Below are 24,271 nucleotides of genomic sequence, written 5' to 3'. Positions count from 1 at the left end.
CAGCTTTGAAAGCCATTATAGCCTTAGTGTCTATTTATACCATATCTTCATTTTTAGAGGAAGATTTAGGGCCAAAAAAAAATGTGCAGATATTAATTATTTGAGCTTCTTGTCCTTGGCTTAAATTGATGGTCACAGAAGGCGATCATTAATGGTGTCATTACTGCAAGTTGGTTGGAAAATGACCATCTGTTGCTCAATAATGTTTACCCTACAGAGAATTTCCACAGGATTTAATATGGTTGTGGAATTATGGAATAAGCATTTAGCTCTTGGGTGTCACGTTTGTAAATTTTGGGTGTGCAGTTGTTGCAGATGTTTCTATTTTATTTGAGAATTGAATATAAATTGGGATGCAACCTTCAATCACATGACTGAATCTACATGTTAAGTTGCTAAAGATCGTTGTTTGGGTTTGATCAGGTGTACTCCACAGCCAATGGTAAATCAGAATAAACTAAAATGCTGAAGACAAAGGGAGAGAGAAGCTAGAAATTGGCTTTTGAACCTGAACAATTCACTCTTAACTCAACTGTCACATTGGATCGACGCTTATTTAACTCTGTTTGCTGTTTCTAACAGGAATGAGAAAGACAGTCAAGGAGAAAACATGTTCATGAGATGTGTCAGTGAGCTTGTCATTGAAAGTAGAGAGGTAAGTAATGCACCTACTGAGACGTACTGCAAAAAACTGTAGCATGGTGCATTTTGTTTCTTTAATTGCATGCATGTGTACACATGAATTTGAGGCAGATATAGGTCACTCGGTCTCTTGAAGCTGTTCTACCTTGCATTAAAATCATGGCTGAGCTGATCACTCTACATTCCTGATACTCCCGGCAACCTTTTACTCTCTTGCTTGTTAAGGATCTACCTACCTCTGACTTTAAAATATTCAAAGACTCTGCTTTCCTCACCTTTTGAGGAAGAGTTCCACGGGCTTGCAAACCATTGAGAAAAATATTTTCCTCATCCCTGCATTATATGGGTGATTTCTTATTTTAATCAACATTTTTTTTATCCCTTGTTTCAAGTTTGACATGCTACTTGGGCGATTAGAAAAGGATGGCAGTCGAAAGGTGAGATGAGTTTTACTATGGCGCAGGATATTCCTTTCTTTTTCCCTTACTGTCTTTAAATGTGTTACTAACGTGTAAGAAGGTGTTTAGACTGGTCAGTTTTGCTGCATCCTACTGCGTAACATAGATATAAAAGTTGCCTGTAGTTCCATCATTGGTTCACATTGGTGGTGCTTGTTCTGTTGCTTCGTTCCCTTCCTGTTTCCTGCCTTTATGATTTTTCAGAGGGCAGCAACTAATGCTCAATACAAACGTATGGATATTGGCAGCATTCAGGCTGCATGTCCAAGCAGATGTGGCAGGTCTAGTCAGAGAGTTTAGACGTTACTAGCGAGTCTTCTGACCTTCTCGCACTCGTGCAGTGGTGTTTGCTCCGTACCAGAAGGGCCATGGATTTTTGTTGCCACTGTGCAAGCCTTCCTACTACCCTCTGCACTTTACAAAACAGTGTATAAGGAGACTTAGGACTGACATGCATAGAAGCCTGGCTTAATGGCTCAGTAACATATCGATTGGTATGAATCTGTTGAATCATTAATGTACTTCGTGATCTATTATTACAAGATGAAGTCACAAGGGAAAGGGAATTCTCACTGAATATGCATTTATATCAGGTGATCAACTTTATGGAGAAAATGTTATTTGCTGCTTTATTTTCATAGAATCCCTAAGTGTGGAGGCAAGTCATTTGGCCTGACAAGTCCACACCACCCCATCCACCTTTTTCCCTGTAACCTTGCATTTCCGGTGGCTAACACACCTAACCCACACATCCCTGAACACTGTGGACAATTTAGTTTGGCTAGTCCATCTAACCTGTTCACCTTTGGACTGTGGGAGGAAACCAGAGCACCCGGAGGGAAGTCACGCAGACACAGGGAGAACATGCAAACTCCACACACAGTTGTCCCAAGGGTGGAATCAAACCCAGGTGCCTGGCGCTGTGAGGCATCAGTGCCAACCAGTGCACGAGTGTGCCTATAATCAATAAAAATGTAGTATTTTCGTATTGTCAAATGGTTATTAATGTAAACTTTAATCCTATTAAGAAACCCTATTCTGTGTAACAAAAAACCTTATCCTGTTATGTATTGATATTGCACTATTATAGGATCAATATAGTTTTGTCAAAATAACTTTGGCCAGAGCTTTAATTTGGAGTTATTTATCTTGGAAGATATCATGGTTGATAGATATTTTAAGTTGTCCAGTATTCTTTACTGGTAAACTGAATATTCTTTGTATTGTAATGCATCAATCTTAAACCTTGCACACCTGTACTACTCTGCAGTAAGTGTGAAGTGTCCTCTGGGTAAAATTATTGACTAAACAGGAATTCTAGCTCTATAAATTTCTCCATTGTTTATTTAAAAGACTGCTTAGCAAGTTGATGTGTTTCAACCATATATATGGTTGACCAAAAAACTTGCTTAGTACACCTATTTTCAAGAAATGCCTGAGTACAACTTTTGCAGAATCCCAAGTGTTTAATTAGGTGTTGGAGCTAAACTGTTTCTTCAGTAATAGTATTGTGGTTGTGAGAAAAGTTTCATATTTTACTTGAACTCTTTTTAAAACTGTATGATTTTTTTTGCACTCTGAAAATGCTTTATTGGAATTGATTTGTATTCAGTCCCCCAGTGATTGAGTTAAGCAATTAGCAAGGCTTAGATGTCGAGCAGTATTTGCTTCATTCTCACTTCAATCTGTTTACCCCCAGTCTCAGAAGATGAATAGTGCAGCAGCAGAGATCACAATATTTCCATTTCCTGGGGTAGATTTTCAGTTACTATCCCAAATACGGTTTCTTATCGAGCTTTGGTACCTGGTTGCTGTGGAATATTTCAACAGATTTATGTAAATACTTGAAGCAAATTACAGAATGTCATTTCTCACCTCTTCAATTTTGTTTCCTTGCACAGCCTGGTGTAATTGACAAGTTTGCTGGTGACACGAGAGCTGTCATCAGTAAAGTAGCTTCAGTGGCTGAAAATAAAGGCCTATTCGAGGAGGCTGTGAAGCTTTACGACTTGGCTCAGGTAGGCAGGACCTACAAAGTATCTAAGTGAAATAAATGAGATGTCCGCCAAACTGTATTCAATCTATAGTAGTATAGTATAGATTTTATAACTGTTTAAAATTGTTGGGATAAATGTGCAGTGTGCAATTTGTATTTTCTAACTTTTTGGAATTTTTTTGTTTTGTTTTGCTATCCTTTCCAGTTTAGAATTCCCCAGATATTTTGATTTAACTCTATGCTCTTTTGGGTGCCTTATGTCAGTTTTTCCCAGCTTAGGAGTGATGTATTGGAATGGAGAATGAGTGGGTAAATTCTGAAGGCTCAGCCACTAACTGTGCAGTATGTCTTGCAGTGAGAATTAATTTTATTGGTCCTTTTCCTATCACTGTATTATTGAATAGTATCTTATAGATTTTTATACAAAAGCTCTGAGAATAAGTGAACTGTTCTGTCTGACTGTTTGTCCTTTTCTACTGGTGAACTAGTTTGTTGTCCATCTAATGCCCTGTGTACTATATGTTGAAAATACTAAAAAGTTCTGATACAGAATCAATTTTAAGAGTATTTAAAACACATTTAAGTTTATAATTGACTGATCTCAGTTTTCATCAATCGGACATATTTTTTGATTTGTCTTCTCGTTTTTCTAACAAGGTAATCTAGTCCACCAGTACTCTCCCTGACATTTATTTGGGTGCTTGGCCTGATTAAAATAATTATTATTGGCATCTCACCATTTTGAATGGAGACACAGACAGACATAATTTACTAGTGACTCTCCAGTTCATTTAATTTTAATAGTGCAGTCTGTATGCTTCACTGACATCAGTTTTTGCAGCCTTTAATTTTCCCAGGTATAAGGATCTAAATCTCACAAATGATCATTAAAGGTAGATATCCTTGGCAGAGCTGACTCTGATGTTTCTTGTGTCCCTGAACTTTGGAATAGGCTGTAATTGAAGAGCGGATCAGTTCCTTCGCTGTATATAGCTGCACATTTATTTCAGTCCTTTTTCACCAGGAAGGTTCCATCAGCTTTAGTAAAGTGCTAAAGCACTGAGTCTGCTATTTGTGAATTACTATAATAAGAGCTTCTTCAGTTGGTTACAGGCATCTGCAATCATTCTTCTTTTGTGACCTGTAGAGAAAGCATGTTTTACATTTGTGCAGCAAGATCCATGAGGTTGTTAAGCACATGTGAGCCATACTCAAGCAGCAGACTGTTGGAGCCCCTGTGTATTGTGCCAAAGGATATCAGAACATAGTTTTGTGCCTGCACTTGGCTATTCCCAGCTCTCAATTTTCCCCATACTGCTGTGGAAGCGGGCAAGGTGAAGGAATTACCATAAATTATCCTGGTATCTGTTTGTCACTGGCAGTAAGAAACTGGAGCCAGTTTGCTCTCACCTACCCACTTTATAAATTTGAAAGAATTACCATGATTTAGACTGCTGGTGAAATGGAAAGATAAAAACAAAACTCTGCATTCTAAAACTGGCCAATCACCACTCTTGGAGTCAGTTTATCTTTATCAATGTCGGCAGCTGATGGGGTCAAATTTTCACTTCCATTTTGTGGAAAACCAGTGATAGTGACCTCCTTGATCTGGATGGAAATTCAATTCATGACTAGTCTCCTGCTCTGGTTTACCACTGTTTGTTATAAGTGAAAATACTTTCATGATGTTGCAAAGTTCCAGTGGATGTTACAGGGCACAATTGTACAAGCCTTTAGGGCTTATGGCTGGACCGTAAAACTGGTCACCTCAGTATTCCAAATCACTAGAACATTCTGTCGTTTTATGTTAAGGTAAGAGCATTCTGCCATATTTATCATCTGTGGCAGGCACAGGTCGAGAGCCTAGTCAACCAATAGAGCAAAATTATCTATCACAATTTTAATGTATGGAAGCTTTTAACCAGTAGATTAATATTTTGTTAACATTCTGTCTGTAGAATCCAGACAAGGTCCTGGAGCTAATGAACAAACTGTTGAGCCCTGTGATACCACAAATCAGCGCACCCCAGTCTAATAAAGAACGATTGAAAAACATGGCACTTTCAGTAGCTGAGAGGTAAGAGTTGTAGGTTCTATGGATAGTTCTGTCTTTACTGTAACTCCTGTGTCAAGGTAATGGAAAATGCCTATTTAAAAGTAGAGTGTAAATTATTTACCAATGCATTATAACTTTTTCTCCCATGTTCCATTAAAAATGCATTGCATGCTTGTTCAGTTGGGTTTAATTATCTCAAGCAGCTCATAAGCATATTTTGAGTTGAGGTTTCAGCAATTTAAAACTTATCTGATTTAAAATGGCTAAGAATCGATTTTTGTTTTAAAATAAGGTGACTAGAAGGAAATGTCTTCTGAATGCTTGATTTGTCAATATAGACCACTTTTAGAACAGGTCAATAGCTTGGGCTCTATATTGACCTGTGGTAAAGCTTAATTGCTAAGCAATTCTAGATTTTATAACATACCAGTAAACTAACTACATTCAGTAATTGTAGTAATTTTTCAAACAGTTCATGCCAGTGCTTGTGTATATGAAAAGATTTTGTTTCCACACAGAATATATTTCTTTAATTTTTACAAAATTAATTTAATTTCCAGATTGTTTGTTGCATAAAGAAAAGCATCAAAAATAATTTTGAGAAACAGAGTATAAAATTGTTTTGATAGATCTTCTGGAGAACAGGAGCTTGTTCACATGGCTATGTGCAGGCTAGCTATGGAGTAGTGGCAAATCCAGGACTTGTTTAGAAAGGTAGGATTGCAAAGGCTTTAGTGGAGGAATGAGGGGTGAACGGGTTTATTGACTTGAATTCTGCAGAAGAAGGTCTGAGTATTTGAAAGCATGAAAACACTTCACTCAACTCCTGGTAGGAGTGGCTAGAGTCAGGTGCACAAAAGAATTGAGGGGTTTCTGTGGGCTGTAGGATAGTGCCTACCTTTTTGACTAATTCTGTCTCTGCAAACTACCAGCTAGTCTCCAACTTTTGATGTTTGTGCATATAATTTTCTTCCAATGCCTTTTTTACTGTCATCCAGCTGTCTGGGACTCTGCTCTTGGACTGTGATTCTATTTCTATGGACCAAGTTGTAGCTGCAGAATTGCTTCAATAACATCTCTTCCAACTTCCAACTTGTTGGGTCAGATGTGGCCCAAGGATCTATCCTTTGTTCTCTCATTTCTTACAGACATGCTGCTCCTCAATGACACCATCAAAAAGCATGTCATGTTTTTCTACATGTGTGTTGATGATGTCAGATTTTTCCTCATCACCCCTCCACCCCTCTTCACTGTCTCTAAATTAAAAGACTGCTTAGCTGTATCCAGTACTGAATGAGCACAAGTTTCTTCCAACTGTATTTTTTTCCCAAGCAAATGTCTGAGGCTAAACTAAACTGTGGGTAATCTTGGCATCCTTTAATCTCAAAATGTGGTTCTGAGCCCACTTCTACAACATCACTAAAATCGTTGGTTTCTACTCTGTTAACATGATCCATTTCCAGGTACAAAAACCTGCATCGTTTTTTTTTAAACCTCTAGACCTGCCTAGTTAACACACTGCTGCTGGTTAACCTTCCATGGTCTACTCTTGCAAACTTGAATTAACCCACTAATTCTGTTGTATCTGATGCCAAACTCAATTTGCATATTATTCCTGTGCTCACTAATCTACATTGGCTCCCATTTAAGGAATACCTCAAATTTAGAATTCTGATCTGTTTTCAAATCCTTCATGACCTCTCCCCTCCCCTAACTCTAATGTCCTTCCGTTCCACAATCCAGTAAGCTATTTGTGTTCCTTCAATTCTGGATGCTTGATCATCCCATTGACAGCTAGTCCTTTAGCTGCTGAGGCCTGAGCTCTGAAATTCCCTTCCTAAATGTGTCTACCCCTGTCCCCCCTCAGTCCTCCTCCTTTTAAAGCGTTTTTTAGAAACTGTTTCTTTGATCAACATGTAGTTCTAAAACCTCTTGTGGCTTGGAGTCAAATTTTATTTTGGTACTATTCTGTAAAGCACCATCAGATGTCAGTAAAAGTACTTATGAGTCATTGTTGGAGGCAAGAAGATAATGTGATGCTTTGGAGAATTTAGGCAAGATAAGCTGGCACAGACAGCACAGTAGTGATCTATGAAACACCAACGTCCAGATAATGATTACATTTTCCTTTTTCGGTAGGTATCGGAATCGGGGTGTTGCTGCAGAAAAGTCAGTTGACAGCACTTTCTACCTCCTTCTGGACCTAATTACCTTTTTTGATGAGTACCATTCTGGCAATATTGACAGAGCAATCGATGTGAGTTCCTTGTGTTTCTTAAATTACAAGTGACTAGCTCTTCAAAGATTCCTTAACTAACTATGTGAAACACTTTGAAACAACTGATGGTGTGAAAACAGCTATACAAATACAAGCCATTTTTCCCCCAATTCCCCTTCCATAAACCAACAAGAGGATAAAGATTTATCACTACAAGCTATTTCTGCCCTCACACTGGATGCTCTCTCTTGTAGTTCAAACATTAGTTAAGCAGTAATTTCAACAGCAGCCTAAGGAGGGCAGCAGTAACATGCTGCTCTTTCTTCCTGAGTTCTGATTAATTCCATACACACTCATACTAGCAAGTTTCTTGTTGCATTTTCTGTTATGTTGATCAGATTTATTTCACTGGGTATTTTTTCATTTAAATTATAACACAAACTCATACTTCTCTTACTCTCTCTAATGTTTAACTTCTATTTAAAATACCATTTTAAATACCATTTTCTCTATCAACTTTGTCATGTTTGATTTTAATGTTCTGCCGAACTGCGTTTGCCCTTTTTCCCCTATAGGTCATGGAGAGACTGAAACTTGTGCCTCTCAGTCAAGAATGTGTTGAGGAGAGAGTGGCAGCTTTCAGAAATTTCAGCGATGAGGTGAAAAGCTTTTGCTAGGGGTAGTTTCCTTTAATACAACTGTGCATGCTCCTTAAAATTATGTGAAATTTATGGCCTGTCATTGGGATTATGTTGCGAAAGCTATGCATAATAAATTCAAAGTCCGAATTTCTGTAGCTTTTTCGGAGATATTTGAGAAGGGTCTGAATTTAACATGGCATAGAATTCAGTTATATTTGTTTTTGATGGAGAGACTCCACCTTATTTGTGATATCCAGAATAGTAAAAGATTGCAATGATTATGACTGGATTAATGCTGTTATCCATTGTCCATTCTGTTCTGGGACACGTGTCTAAATTCAGAAAGAATCTCCAGTCTGCTAGTTGTAAAGGCCCTGTATGAAATAAACTTGAGCTTTCCTCTCCGGCAGAGGATTGTAGCATTCATTTACCTACCATTTGGACATTGTTGTTGAGGCAAACTGACACCAAATATGAGAAATGGGGGAAAATTAACTTCTTTTTGAGGGGGCTTCTCTTAGATCCAAGCAGCACATGTTTAATATGCACTAAAAGATTTTTAAAAATGCGTTTATCCTAGTACTGTTTGTAAAAGGGCAGTGGAAGCCCATTTAATAACTTTCAAATGGAAATTAGAGAAATAGTTGGGTAGCATACTGCACAGCAGTAGGTGGTAAAGGACAGAGTGGGATTGATTAAGTAACCTTGTTTGAAGCTCACAGACAGGATAGCACAATGACATTGTTCTTTCTGCATTCTCTGGTAAACCCCTTCACTGCTCACTCTTCTATCTTTCCGTTTGATACACTATTACGAAAAGCTCTCAATTGAGCTTGGTCGTTAACAGCCTGTGATGGTAGCAGTTCTTTTTAAACCATTTAATCTTCAATATTATTGACATTAAGAATTCTGTTATGAAAAAAGTAAAATCTGAAGAGCTGCCATTTGTATCTAGGCAAAAGTGAGGGCAGCAGATGCTGGACCCCAGAGTCTAGATTGGAGTAGTGCTGGAAAAGCACAGCAGGTCAGGCAGCATCCGAGGAGCAGGACAGTATTCTTGCTGATAACATTTGTATAGCAACAAATGGCATTGCTAATGAGCAAATCTCTTCTATACAGATTCGACACAACTTGTCAGAAGTGCTGCTTGCCACCATGAATATTCTGTATACCCAGTACAAGAGATTGAAGGGCAAAAGCCCAGCCACCCCAACCAGACCTCAGCGTGTGATGGAGGATAGAGACTCGGTAAGATTTCATTAGAGAGCTTTAGGATGTGTTTGAGCTGTTGAGAAATGTTAAACAATTTAAATGACATGATGTCAAACTTTCATTTTCATAAGCAAAATAGAATTTGCTTTTGTAAGCTTCACAATGCATAAAAGAAATAGAGGGAGGCTAAATTTTTGGTGAGACATAACTGAATTGAACAGAAATTGCAGACCAAGGAATAGAATTCCAGAAGTAAATCTTCTTTCTCCATCAGTATACCTATTTAGATACTTAGATGACATTTTGAGAGTATTATATGTTAATTTTGACCTTTTTCATGAGAGTAGATACCACTACTATGCCAATTGTGGCTAGGGAAAAACAATGTGTGGAAACATGTACCATGAACCTAACAGCCATTGGTACTTTCATTTCAATACAGGGAAGCAGACAGTTTGAGTGTCATTTCAAAAGAACACAAGAAATAGTACCTCACAGTATCGCCTGTGTGGTGCTGCAAGTAATATTTTTGTGGATGTAAAACTTTCTATTGATTGAAATTAGTGAATTGTATTTGCAGTAACAAATAAAAAAGTCCATCTTGCTGTTTTTGTTTCATTTTGCTTGATGCCTTGATGGAGTACCTCTAACAGTTTGATTTGTTTTTTCGTCAGCAACTCCGAAGCCAGGCACGTGCCCTGATAACATTTGCTGGAATGATACCATATAGAATGGCTGGTGATACAAATGCACGCCTAGTACAGATGGAAGTCCTCATGAACTGACAATTGTGGGGAATTCTAATATTGGAGCAGTAACCCAGTGGTGTAATAATAGATTTTTATATTCAGAATTCTTTTTTGTATTTTTCAAATTGGAAATAAAATTATCTTTCCTGCTTAACTTATGATTTTTGGAATATTTTGTTCATTTTCATTTAAATACCTGGAGGTGAATCAGAAGCATTTGGTTTGAATTTTGGTATCTCAATAATGCAAACCAAGAGACTGTGATTAATTTTATTAAATTACACACAGCTGTGAATTGTTTCATGAAAGTGTCGTCAACTCTTGTGATATAATGTTTTTTGATCAAAAATGTAATTGTCTTTTTTTTGATCACTTCTTTGATCAGCTGTTGGTTTTTGTGGATCATTTAACTCTGACCAAATTGGCAGAAAGAAATGGGATTATCTACCTGAGAATTTGTCTATGAAAATTGGGTGACTGCTATTCTGTCTAATTTTGTTTATTAAAACGAAAGTTAGCCTTCTTGGGTGAGTTGGATATGAAATTTCAGTGCTGTCAAATAGGCTCAATAACGTTTCTTTGCCCTTTGATCTTATAAAAGCACTAATATGCCTCCTGTAAGAAACTGATTTTCTTCAGGAATTTCATTCATTCCTATAAACCTTTTGACACAGAAGCAGGCTATTCAGCCTGTCATCTTGCCCAACAGTTTGAAAAAAAAAATTCAATTAGTCCCACTTCCTTGCTTATTCCCCATGACTATTGTCGATATTTACTTTTCAAATGTGTCCAAATGTTTCATCGTCGTTTATAACAGTGCATGTTGAATTAACATGACTCATTTCAAAAACAAGCTCTTAAGTAAGATTTCTCCTAATTTCCCCTCTGGTTAGACAAGGAGCAGTCTTAATGCTCTTATTATATTTGTGTTTAGATGCAGATTGAACAAGAGTGGCTGGCAGAAGCTTGGCATCTGTCCTGTACTGCCACCTTTAGCAACATTCTTTGCTTCGGCTGGGATGCTACTACAGTTTGGAAATTTACTTGTGAGGGTTCTTATTTCTGTCAACTTTCATTCAGTTCATTTTCCTTGCCTTCCTGAATGCTTTGACTCCTTGCTGACAAATCTACCTAGCGGTGAACCTTGCAATCTCTGCAAGTTATTCTTTGGTCCCACGCTTGGGTGGTTATTATTTGTGCTTTGAGAATAAATGTCTGGCTAATAGGGCATGTGCAGTGTGCCTCTGCACAGGATTCACCGAATAGACAATAGGAGCAGAAACCATGCCTATACTTGGACCCCCCACAAATCTCCTCCAGCACTGTCTTCCAAACTGGGATGCCAAGGATCATTTTGCACCTTACTAGAGCTTCAAATTACAATACCTTAAACTGGAACTAAAGCTCAGAATTTTCCTGAGTTGTAGAGTGCAGGAACTCACTGTACAAACTTTAAAGTTATCTGCGAAGTGTCAATTATGTTATTATGAAGAATATCTTGGTTTCAACCCTTCAAGGTAAGATCCTGCATTAAACTGGCCTAGTGCTGAAGAACATTAAACTAAGCTGTAAACTAGATCTGATAAACTAAAGACTGTTAAATGGAAACTGCTTTTAACTTGAATTCAGTTGTGTATTTTAGTTATCTGGAGGGATGTATTTGATTGTATTTTTCTTACATTTAGAAAGATTTTTTTGCCCTTTTTATCTTTAAGTGAATAAATAAATTTTGTTCAAATAAAATGTGTATTTAGATAACCTCAGTTTTATAGCCGCCTTGGGAGAGACTTGTGGAAATGTCAGGATAGCTGGATGACGTGCCATTGCCATGCGAAACTTGGTATCGGTGCAGCAGCTGGTGTTGTGAATCAGGCCGGTAAAAAGCAACTGCTACGATCCGGCTATTTCACAACACCAGGGTTGCTTCATACCACTGTCTTCAATGAAAAACCAACCACTCTGAAAATATGTACATACCACATGGGTAAGTAGAAATCACAAAATTCAGCTTGTAAAAGGATGTTGTTTTTTAAAGAACAAACAAGTTGTACAATGAATTGGAGAGCAGTAGGTTACAATTTCCAGACTGAGATTATCCATCTCAGTTTTAGAAAGGGGATAGAGAGTATAAGTCAGGTTCCTCAAGCATGCTGGAAAGGTCAGTGAGTTGCAGTGGCATGTCTTTTTCAATCTGGTGGGAAGCCACAGAACTAAAGTGAACAGATGGAATGGGATGGGGTGGAGCCAGCAGCCATGGCTCAACTGAAGTATAATGGAATAGCAATGGAAACTGTAACTGTAGTATCATTTCTGAGATCTGTAGTAAGTGTCTTTGGCTTCAGAGGTTGATCAAGAATACAAGATCTTTATTGGATAAAGGGCAATTATGGATGGCTGTACATCTCTATGACTCTAAGAGGGCAGTTCTCTCCAGGCAAACCTTGTTGGCAGTGGTCCTCAGCTGTCTTCAATAAATGCTGACCTATACATTCCATGAATAAGATTTTTTTTAAAATGCAGTTTATCATGCTATTTACTTAAATCGTTTTGGAAATTAGACTCCTTTAAAAACTGAATTTACCTAGTATTTACTGTGAAGTTGGAAATTTTCATTTACAGCTATTACAGCAGCAATAACTTTTCTAAGCTCTTTAGCATTTCCTTTTTAAAAATGTGAAGAATTACAAGAAGCAATAAGGTCACGATGCCCTTTGAACTAGAGTCCACAATTTCAGCTGGCATCCAGTATACCCTATTATAAGTGTACTGTTTGGGAAAAATAAATATTTGTTCTTAGAATGATAAACTGATGCCCAGATGAAGGTGGGCAAGGAGACAATGGTCATGCAAGCATCACAAGTAGCTGTCCCATGGGCATTGGCCAAAAGAATTCAAGCAATTGATTGACAGAGTAAATGTAGAAATAGAAATGTTCCCTCTAAGCTGCGTGGATGCACGTGCACAGCAGTTCCGATGCATTCTGATTATGGTATTGTCTTCTGGTTCCTGCCACTCTGAACCTATGCAGCTGTAATGAAAATCAAAAGGGAATATTGTCACAAGTGTGCGGCATGGTGGCACAGTGGTTGGCACTGCTGCCTCACAGCACCAGAGACCCAGGTTCAATTCCCGCCTCAGGCAACTGTCTGTGTGGAGTTTGCATATTCTCCCTGTGTCTGCGGGGTTTCCTCCAGGTGCTCCAGTTTCCCCCCTCAGTCCAAAAATGTGCAGATTAGGCCATAGTGTTAGGTAAATGTAGGGGAATGGGTCTGGATGGGTTGCTCTTCAGAGTATTAGTGTGGACTTGTAAGTAATCTAATCAAGAGGGCAGTTCTCTTCAGGCAAACCTTGTCGGCAGTGGTCCTCAGCTGTCTTCATCAGAGGAAGACTCGGAAAGAGTTCCCTAACACCTCGGCAGGAGAGCAGGATACTGCCTCCGCAACTATAGACATACTAACAGCCTGTTTATCTTTTGATATCAATAAACCATCCCCAGTAGTCATGGTTGTATATCTGCCTTTGTCTAATTTACTAATATATAATTTCTAAGCTGGATAAGACGCTCAATAAACTATCAGAAAACTGCCTGCAAATTTAGACTGCCTATACTAGGTAGTTGGTCATGACGTCGACCTCCTCCAAAAATCAAGACTGTTTCTTTCTATGGCATCATTACTTCCTCAGCCCTATATCAAATGACAGTCCATTTTATTGAGCTTTATAAAATAATGCATTGATAAGGCCTGTTTTTGATTTTGATAAGCCAGTCTGAAATAATGCATTAATTAACCTCTCCTTGTCATTGCATTGTTAAATGTTATGATAAATACCCTCTTCTTTCCTGAGGTAATATCCTAACACTCTGATCTATTCCTGCACTGTTCCACTGCCAACCCTCTTGAAATCATCTGGTGAGAGAAGATGTTTCCAATATAGTGTAGTTTCCCAATTCTTTTCTGGTATCTGGGCATTGCTATCTGGGCCAGCATTTATTGCCCACCTTGACCGAGGTGGATTACAGGGGCAGAGAGCAGTTTGGAGTCAAGTGTAGGCCAGACCAGGAAGAACAACAGGTTTATGCTCTAGAGAACACTGGTGAACCAGATGGATTTTTGTCCATCACCAATTTCTTGCTGAACTATTGACTAGTTTTCAATTCCAATTGAAGTTAAATTGCATCAGCACTTGTGATGGGATTCGACCTATATCCTTAGAGATTTAGCCTCTGGATGACCGGTTTTGTGACATTATCAATACATCACTATCATTCCTCAATAAATGTTTACAAACATCTACCTTCATCTCTAGATTTATTTGCATCTGAAAACCCTCTCTAAGTTAGACACTTGAAACGATGTGACAGTCTATTCTGTTTAAAGTTGGCTACGCTGACCTATTTTTGAAAGCAGGTGTTCTTTAATAGTTTAAACATATTTGAATGTAGAAGAAATTAGCAGTTGTTCATGCCATATCAAATACTATGGCATAGAAAATGTATGGATGTGAATAGATGAAAACTAGCAGTTGGGTTATTTTTAATAAAATGGTACCAATATACGTTATGCTTATATGAATCTTAAGCAACTTGAAAATGTATTTGGTCAAGAACCTCCAGCTTGGAGCAGGCTTGAAGAGCCAGATGGCCGCCTAGTTCTTATGTTCTGATGTAGAGATAAGAATTGGATATTATTTACAGTGCAATATAACATCACCACCTGAGTTGTTTCCTTTGATTTCAGAGTAACATGGAAAAAAGAATTCTGTGACAGCATCTGTTAAGCAAACTTTCTGCTACCTAGATGAGCTGCAAGAGAGCATCACAACCTCTGCAAGTTCTCCTTCAAGCCTCTTGCCACCCTGATTTGAAAACGTAACTTCATGATTTCATAATCACTAGGTCAGGATTCTGAAACTTGTGCTTTAACAGCACTGTGGATGTTTCTGCTGAGAAGCTACAATGGTTCAGCATTACAGTTCCACCGCTACCTTCTCAAGGAAGTTGAGTCCCAAGCATGAATTTAAAGTATTCTCCTGTGTAACTTGTATTTTCTTTTAATGGTTAACCATCATCCTCCTCCATTGTATTTGCTAGCTAATGTTAAAATAATTTTGGTAGGGGACAAGTGCTGCAAGAATTAGTTTAATGGTTTGTTTTTCGAGGAAAAGAAAATTACATTCATAACATGAGATGTCATTATTACTGATGCAGAACACAAAAGAAATTTATGCCTACATAATCAGCTGTTAAGTAGTTTTACCACGGCTTTGTTTCATAATTGCTATCGTCCTTGAATGTGAAGTTCTGAAACTTCTGCATTGAATGCAGCAATCAATTAATCCTGACTTCCCAAAGGCAAATTGCAAAGGTTATAGGGCTTGTTTTCACATTGTTCCCATGTGAAACAGCTCTGGTCCCGTTCTTATGATGTATATTAGATGATTGTGCTTCTCTGTTTTAACTGGCCTTCGTGCATCAGGATAAGTACTCTCACAGACCAAAAACAAGCAAAGTTCAACTCTGAGAAAAAGAATATTCATGAAACATTTCGATAAAACAATTAATTCAATAACAAACACCATTTCATGAAAATGGTATGCATAAATCCAGTCAAATGCTAGGATTTTTTAAAAGACCGTAAGAAATAGGAACAGGAGCAGACTGTTTAGCCCCTTAAGCCTGCTCTACTGTTCAATAGGATCATGGCTGTTTTCCCATAACCCTCGATTCCCTTCCCAATTGAGAATCTATCTATCTCCGTCTTATACAAGGACTTTGTCCCACATCTTTCGGTGGCAAAGAGTTCCAAAGAGACACAACCCTCAGAGAGAAGACATTCTTCCTCATCTCAATCATAAATTAGTGCCCCTTAATTCTGAGACATTGCCCTCTAATCTTAGACTCTTCTATCAGGAGAAATATCATCTTGGCATTCACCCTGTCAAGCCCTTTAAGAATCTGATGTTTCAGTAAGATTGCCTTTCATTCTTCTAAATACCAGTGAGTACTCAACCATACGGGAGACCGTCCCTGTGAACTGAACTGCTTCCAATGCAATAAGATCTTTCCTTAAATAAGGGGACCAAAACTGCTCTCAGACACCAGTTGCAGTAAGCCCTCTTTTCTCTTAGACTCAACAACCCTTGAAATAAGGACCAACATTCCATTAGTCTTCCTGATTACCATCTACCCCTGTGTATCCTCAAGTCCCTTTGCATTGCCATTTTTCTCTATTTAAATAATACTGTCTTTTATTCTCCCTTCCAAAGTCACATTTTCCCACATGATATTCTGCCAACTTTTTGTCCATTTACTTTATCTATCAATATCTTTCTGTAAACTCTTTGTATCCCTCTTGCAACCTGCATGTCCACTATTTTTGTCATCTGCAAATTTGACTCCAATATATTCACTTCCTTCTTCCAAGTCATTGTTATATATTGTAAACTGTGCAATCTCAGCACTGATCTCTGTGGAACCCCACAGGTCACAGGTTGCCAACCTGAAAACCCTTATTCCCACTCTGTTTCCTGCCCGTGAGCCAATTTTTTTTTATCCATGCCTGTATACTGCCTCCAACAACATGGGCTCTTAGCTTCTAATTTAGCCTTTTGTGAGGTACCTTGTCAAACACCTTCTCAAAGTCCAAACGCAAAACATCTACTCATTCCTTCTATATACTTTGGTGAGACATCTTCAAAAAACTCCAATTAATTATCAGACATGATTTCCCTTTCATAAAGCCCATGGTGACTCTGCTTAATTAGATCATGATTTTCCAACTGTTCTGCTATTACTTCCTTTAAGTGATTCCAATACTTTTCCAGTAAGAGTAGGCTAATTGACCTACGTTACCCACTTTTTCTCTTTGAGTAAGTGTGTCACATTAGTAGTTTTCTGATTCTCTGGTACTTTGCCAGAATGCATGCATTTTTGTTAAATTACAACAAATGCATCCACTATCTCTCTAACTACTCTTTTAGGGTCCTAAGATGCAAGCCATCAGGACCTGGGACTTCTCTGCCTTTAGCCCCATTAGTTTATCTAATACTACTTCTCTAGTGGTGATGACGGTACTTAATTCTTCCACCATATTCTTTAATATTAATGCGATGTCTGATGTATCTTCCACTGTAAAGACTAATACAAAATATCTGTTTAACACCTCTGTCATTTCCTTGTTCCCCGTAACTGTCTCACCATATCCATTTTCTAAGGGGCCGATGTCCACTTTGACCTCTCTTCCTCTTTTATATATTTCAAGAAGCTCTTCTTATCAGTTTTCTTAATATGCCTCGTTAGTTTGCCTTCATAGTTACTTTCTGTCTTTGTCTTTTAGCTCTTCGCTGGATTCTGAATTTATCCAAGTCTTTGACTTTTGCCTCCTTTATGTGCCTTTTCTTTCAATTTAATGATCTCCTCAACTTCCTTAAGTTAGTCATAGATTCTCAGAGGATAGATCATCTTTCTTCCTTACTGGGATATAGTTTTAGCAACAGCCATCAAGTGTCTGCCGCAGTTTGCATACTGAGGTTCCTGCTAACCTATTCACTCCGTTCTCTTCAGCTAACTGTAGCATTGTAACTCCCTTTATTTAAGTTAAACACAATTGTTTCCAACCCAAGTGTCTCACCCTCAAACTGATTATACAGTTCTATCATGTTATGATCTTGTCATGTTGTTTGCCTTCTCTCAAGTTGTCATTGTTCATCCTATTGATCTGAAGAAACACAGATGAAATACATTTGATATTGCCTGGAAAATTCATTCTGTTCTAAATGATTACATTAATTAAAGAGATAAAGTAATATTTATTTTGGTTTTTTTTAAAAGCATGTCACACCTTTGGCTGTTGTTCTATAGGCAGTGTCCATCTTTCAAACTAGTGTTTGCTCAGCTGGTCTGTGAGCATTGAGTTATGGTTATTTTGGTGGAAATGTGAAGGTGAGTACAGGTAAATAAGTTTCTGTCTATGTGCACTTTTTTTAGTGGAGGATGCTGTATGTGTTCTTTAGTCAAAGATAATTGTATCATTGCTCAGTCTGAGATCAGCTAACAAGAAAGCAGAGATATGGAACCAAGTTTACTTTTTTCTGGGAGGGACTGCTTCCTGATTTTACATTTCTTCCAAAGTCCCTCATGAGGCTGTGAAATTGAGCCACTCGTAATGAGTAAATTCTGAAACAAAGCATTGGAGCTGGATGTTTGGAACCACAAGGTGGCTGGTGAGCCTATCTTAAGTAGTAGGTTACACGACGCTGAAGAGGAAATCAGTTATGTAGCTAATAAGCTTTACCAGGACCATGGTGGCTGTTGTTCAAAGGTATTGCATGATCACCAATCCCTGTTTTGGTGCTTACAATGCTTTGAGTTAAAAAGAGGCAGGAACCGCGACTAAGCCTTCACCTCCAGTTGTTAACGAGTTGGGACAACACTGGTGTCAGTTCACTAGTGCCCTTTTTGATACGGTGACATATTAGATGCCCTCTGTAAATTTCTGCAGGTATGTAAGAACCTCTTGAGTCTGATGCCACATCTAAAATGTACATGGATCAATATTTGTTCATAAAGGGAAAAGCCGTTGCGTCTCATGTTGGGAAATCCACCCAAATCCACTTATTTGGGTGGCAGCATCTTCATATTGTGGTGGGTTTCGATACATGGTGATCCTCAGTGTAAAACCACTCGTAGAGACAGACTTTTGGATTTGTCCAACAGGGCCAGCCACTTCATTAACTGTGAAGTGTCTTAGCTGTGGCTGATTCAGTAACACATCTAAAGCACAAGGATCCAGGTCCAACTTCTATTCCAAGAGCTAGTGTGTGAGAAAGGAAGGATGAGTGTCTAGTGCAGTGGGAATGAAACCACCTGTTCAACTGGATGGCCCATGTGGAAGAGTGGACATATTATCCTGTGTCCTGGCCATAATCTGTGCCTCTTCCAACATCCCCTTGAAAAATATTATTTGGTCATTCTCACATCAATGTAACCCATGTTGTTGGTCAGTGGTAGCTGAATGCATTAAATATCACGATTGTCCCTGATGTGGACTGGACCAAAGCACAAGTTTTGAGAGGCACTCTGTAAATGCAGATTTTTGAGGGGGGTGGTTGGAACAACTGAATTAAAGTCACTTTTTAATTAACTTTGAGTCAGCACCATTTGTGTTCTCTTTCCCCTCAAAAAAGCTTTCTTCCAGTTGGCATTTCACTTGCCTTTACAACTCCAAACAAGTTCAATGGAATATACTGAGAGGGATGGCGGAGGCGGTCACCTCTGGCTTTTTTCCAAGATTACTCTCCTCTCCTTCAGGCGATCGTTGTAATTATCACACCACCCCCATCCTGAAATAGTTGGAGCAAAGAAAGTTTAAACATCAATTAGTGGTTTCTCTGGCGATGTGAAAAAAAAGTTTTGTCAGATGAATGATCGAAGCTTGCAGCTGACTTTTGCAATAAAATGTCTTCTTGTTTTTGCCAGCTACCAATGCCCTGTATGGCCGGCTACATATCCGTCCGCTGAAGATGTGCGCTGGTTCCCTGCTCTGTTCTATAAAATAAGGTACGGTTTAGCTTCACATGGCACTCCCTTCATTTCCCCAGCAGCTCCCTCTGCCTGAGTCCCCCTGACTTCATGGAAGTTTTTTCTACAGCCTGCGAGAGCCCAATGGAAGTCCCTAGCCCGGCTGTAGGAGACATGACCCATGGCAGATTCACCATCAGTGCCCATTTTGGCCAGGAGGAGGACACAAAGGACATCCTACTGCCTGCCTGAACCCACCAGCGACAGCATGAGTGTCAGTAGACTGACCCAGAACAACACCTACCTGAGAACCTTTGACTACAACACCCTTGATGCAGTGCCCAATTACCAGCATTATGCCAACACGCAGGTGCCAGGTGAAGAGAAGAGGGCCAGACCCAGTCTGGTAGATCTCCACTGCAACATGATGGTAAGGCACTCCCATCCTCTGAGAAAGCCAGTCCATAATGTAACATTCCCCCTAGACCTGCATTCTATCTCTTTCAATTATCCAACCATTCAGTTGCAACGTGTATCACTTTAAAGACTGTCAGCATTTCATTCTCCATTCTAATTTTCAAGATTCTTTGGGCATTCCCCTTCAATATTTATTTTAGAAACTTCCTTGAATACAGTTTTCCAGTTTGTCAGGAATTTGTCTTTAATTCACAATCTCGAAACGTTTCTGTCCACTTTCTTAAAGTGCACCTTTTACACTGAGTTTTGTTGCGAGTTTGTCTTTAGGATCTTTACCCTCCAACACACTATTAAATAGATAATTATTCCATAAATTGCGCCTATTTTAATTAAATGTCAGTTGTCCAAACAGGTGTCACGGTGATTTCCAGCAAACCTTGCATTTGTTTAATTCATTCATGAGATAGGGATGTCACTGGATCAGTCAGCATTATTGCACATTCCAAATCATAAAATCCCTACAGTGTGGAAGTAGGCCATTCAGCCCATCAAGTCCACACTGACCCTCTGAACAGCATCCCATCCAGAGCCCCTCCCCAGACACTATAGGCAATTTAGCATAACCAGTTTACCTCACCTGCACATCTATGGATGTGGTTAGAACCTGAGCAGACATGGGGAGAATGTGCAAACTTCATATGCAGTCGCCAGAGGGTGGAATCAAGCCTGAGTCCCTGGCACTGAGAGACAGCTGTGCTAACCACTGAAAACCATCATACCAATGAATGGAAGGATTTTTCTTGAGAAAAGCAGTTGAGTAGGTTAGGCCTGTACTCATTGCGTTTAGAAGATCTTACTGAAATAAATAAGATGCTTTAAGGGCTGAACAGCGTAGATACAGAGAAGTTGTTTCCCCTGGAAAGAGTGTAGGGCCAGACAGCATAATCTCAGAGTAAGAGGTTGCCCACGTAAGTCAGATAAGGAGGGGTTTTTTTTCCCCCTCAGAGGGAGGTGAATCTGTGGAATGCTTTACCCAAGGTTTCAAGGCTGTATCATTACATATATCAAGGCTGAGGAAGACGTTTTCATCAATAGGGAATCAAGGATTATGGGGGAAATGGTAGGAAAATGGAGTTGCAGATTATCAAATCAGTTGTGATCCCTCAATGCTGGAGTAGATTTGGTGGGCTGAATAACCTACATCTATGTCTTATGGTCTTGGTTGCCTCAGGGATTGGTAGTGAGCTACCTTCTCATGTCATCCATCAAATAACTGAAGCGCAGTGTGAGTTTCACTGGACAAGCCATCCATCTCTTTCTGATTACGCTGAGGTGCACACTCATTGCATTGTCACCCAGAGGTGGCTTATTTTAAATATGGTTTAAAATATGTTTCTTTGACATGGGCCGGGCTTTTAAAATTTTCAATCCTAATTCTGTTATGAAGACTTTCATCAAATCTTAAAATCAGCTCCTCCATTGAATTCTCACATTCATGCTGTTCTACCTCAAACTCCCATTCCTTCTGAAGTCATAACCTCAAGGTTGTTCCGTTACCTTACTAGTTGAAGGGCAAACCATGCCATTCTTTAAAATGGCAGAATTCTTGAGGCATTGTGGCACCCTGGAATGTGAGAACAGAACTCGTGTTTAAGAAAGGAGTAAGACCACAGTTTAAATTTCTGTATTTACTTGGGGAAAGCTCTGCGCTCACGAAGGTCATAATATAAACATGGTTCTGTCTGACCAGAAACTAGTTCAGCTCCTTTAATTGTTATCATTTAATGATCTACCTGCAAATTCCTAGAAGTTAGCAGTAATATCCAGCCCTTGCTCCAGAGAACTGGATTCACGCTCAGTTTGATTTGTAAAGGAAGCTAGGAATATGCAAACCAAGATACCATTGGGAAAAGTGTTAACTTTAAGCTTAAAATTTTACACCAGAAAAACAGATCAAATAACTTTCAGAACTGAAGAAGAATTATATCAAACTCAAAATGTTAACTCTGTTTCTCTCTCCCACTGATTTTCTTCAGCATTCTATTTATTATTTCATTTATCTTATGCTGCTTTTCTATCTTCCTTTGCACTAACTGGCTGCTATGTTTGCCTAACCCTGTAGACAAAATTCAAAAGTAATTTTTGGAAAAGATATGGGATGTGGACATTGCTGGTTAGGAGAGCCCATCCCTAACTGCCTTTAGAGCCAACCACAGTGCTCTGATCTGGAGTCACGTGAAGGCCGGAGCAGATAAGAGTGGTAGATTTCCTTCCCAGAAGGCATTAGTGAAACAGATGGGATTTTACCATAATTGACCATGGTCCCATTAGGCTAGCTTTTGGTTCCAAATTTTTATTGAATTTAATTGTCACCACTTGCCACGGTAGGATTCAGTTATTGTTCCCAGAACCTGGGGTTCTGGATAACTAATCCAGTAATACTGTCACTAAGCCGCAGCCTCCCCTGATTTTGATAACTAGATTCTTCAGGTATTGCACTTGGACCAACTGTTGCCCTCTCCACAGATGCTGCTGAGATTCTCCACTTTTTTTTTTCAAAAGTAGATTACTGGTTGCGAAGCACTGTGGGGACATCTGAGGACGTGAAAGTCACTATAAAAATGCATGCATGGTCTTCCATTTAACAAAGCTGATTTTGTTTGTTTTCCATATTGTCAAACGTTTTGAAACGCAGCCTATTATTGTTGAATTATCCAGCAGATATCCAAACCAACGTCATGGAAACCAAATCAGTAGAATCTTCAGCAATGCGTTCGGGTCCCCAGTTAAAGGAATTAAAGGCCAATATGTTTAGTAAATAAAAATAAAAAATGTTTGAAGAATGCTAGAGATCAGGCAGCATATGTGGAGGCAAATTGAATTAATGACCCCTGAATATCTGAACTAGGTTGTCAACAAGAAAAAGTGGGAAGAAAGAACCAAAAGGAAAGTTTGTGACCAGGTGGAAGGCAGGAGAGAATAAATTTAAAAAAAAAAAAAAGCCAAAGGGAAAGGTGTTAGTTAAAGTACGCTTATAAAAGATATGTCCAGCTAAGATGTCAGTGATTGGCTGGCAGCCATTTACGGCCAGTCATGAGGTGAGGCCTGGGTGTGCCCTTGGCAGGTTGCAGGCTTGTATCTCACCAAACAGTGGGCAGTGTGAACGCATAAATAGATTACCATCATCCGACTGTGGTGTAAATGAATAAATAATGCAGCCCTGGAAATATTGGCAGGTTCAGAAGCTAATTGAAAAGAAACAACAAGTTCGTGTTTTGTATCACACCTCTTAAAGCAGCATTTTCTGGTCCTGTTTCTGACTTTCAGCCTTTGCATTCTTTTGTTTTTCTTTAACATGTAGTGAATGCAGAATAATGTTTGTTTGGAATTCTGTGTTTATGCTTCATGCCGTCCTATACCCAATGTCCACTGAAGGAACCTGGATAGTTCTTGATATTGTGTTTGTGAACTTTCAGGAAATAAGACAACATCCATCCCCCGTGAATGAGATTAGACCTGATGATGAACTTGGCAAAGAAAGGCTGGGTTGAGCATCAATAAACTTGTAGAAGAACCTGTCCGTTTTGGCTGGATAAAAGGTGTTATGGTATGTCTAATTTATTTCTTGTACCAGCGCATGACAAGGTTAACTCCCAAGGCATACTTTCTTGACTGCTAATTAGTTTTTATGCCTAGAATTCCATAACAACAAGTCACATCACTGGATGACACGGCAAGTTTATACAGTTGCTATGTTATGATGGAATGATCAGTCATTGCATTGTGCATCCAATGTCCAGTAATAAGAGACAACTACAAAGTTATCTCTGCTAAACTGTAAATCTCAAGATTTGTTTTTGAACTTTTTTTGTCTATCCCTGTTTAAAGGTAATGAAGCAGTCCATGCCCACATACTGCAAATCCTGGGTGACATTCAGGCTTGGGCTGATCACTGGTGAGTTACATCTGTCCTTGATATTAGCCAACAAGTGACCAAGTGTGGCACCAGGGAGCCCTCAAAAAATGTTGAAGTCAAGGGAATCAGGAGAAGGATTTCCATTATTTAGCACAAAAGAGGATAGTAGTAGTTACTGGAAGTCAATCGTCATAACCCTAGTTTCAGGAGTTCCTCCAGGATAGTGTCCTCAATACCCATTTTCAACTGCTTCGTCAATTTCCTTATGTCCATCATAAGGTCATGGATGAGGATGCTGATGATTACAGGGTGGCATGGTGGCTCAGTGGTTAGCACGGCTGCCTCACAGCGCCAGGGTCCTGGGTTCGATTCCAGCCTCGGGTAACCGTCTGCGTGGGTTTCCTCCGGGTGCTCCGGTTTCCTTCCACAGCCCAAAGGTGTGCAGG

The 24,271-nt window shown here is 39.1% G+C and overlaps 2 protein-coding genes across 3 annotated transcripts in view; both read left to right on the top strand.

Moving 5' to 3' along the window:
* nup93 (nucleoporin 93) overlaps positions 1-10,126 on the top strand; it is a 124,960-nt gene extending 114,834 nt beyond the window's left edge. For both annotated transcript variants that reach the window (XM_072547508.1, XM_072547509.1), the window contains 8 exons: positions 583-655; positions 1,035-1,079; positions 3,002-3,118; positions 5,055-5,173; positions 7,292-7,409; positions 7,946-8,029; positions 9,131-9,259; positions 9,898-10,126. In XM_072547508.1, the coding sequence (XP_072403609.1) occupies positions 583-655; positions 1,035-1,079; positions 3,002-3,118; positions 5,055-5,173; positions 7,292-7,409; positions 7,946-8,029; positions 9,131-9,259; positions 9,898-10,008 (796 nt within the window). In that variant the 3' untranslated portion in view covers positions 10,009-10,126. The remainder of the gene's footprint in view (positions 1-582; positions 656-1,034; positions 1,080-3,001; positions 3,119-5,054; positions 5,174-7,291; positions 7,410-7,945; positions 8,030-9,130; positions 9,260-9,897) is intronic.
* Positions 10,127-11,904: 1,778 nt separating this feature from the next.
* slc12a3 (solute carrier family 12 member 3) overlaps positions 11,905-24,271 on the top strand; it is a 78,974-nt gene continuing 66,607 nt past the window's right edge. The window contains 5 exon segments of the mRNA XM_072547507.1: positions 11,905-11,956; positions 14,712-14,842; positions 19,451-19,531; positions 23,386-23,516; positions 23,798-23,864. The gene's annotated coding sequence lies outside the window, so the exon portion shown is untranslated.

This window comes from Chiloscyllium punctatum, chromosome 26 (genome assembly GCF_047496795.1).
Source record: "Chiloscyllium punctatum isolate Juve2018m chromosome 26, sChiPun1.3, whole genome shotgun sequence".
Lineage (NCBI taxonomy): Eukaryota > Metazoa > Chordata > Chondrichthyes > Orectolobiformes > Hemiscylliidae > Chiloscyllium > Chiloscyllium punctatum.
This window is presented reverse-complemented; position numbering and strand designations above follow the sequence as displayed.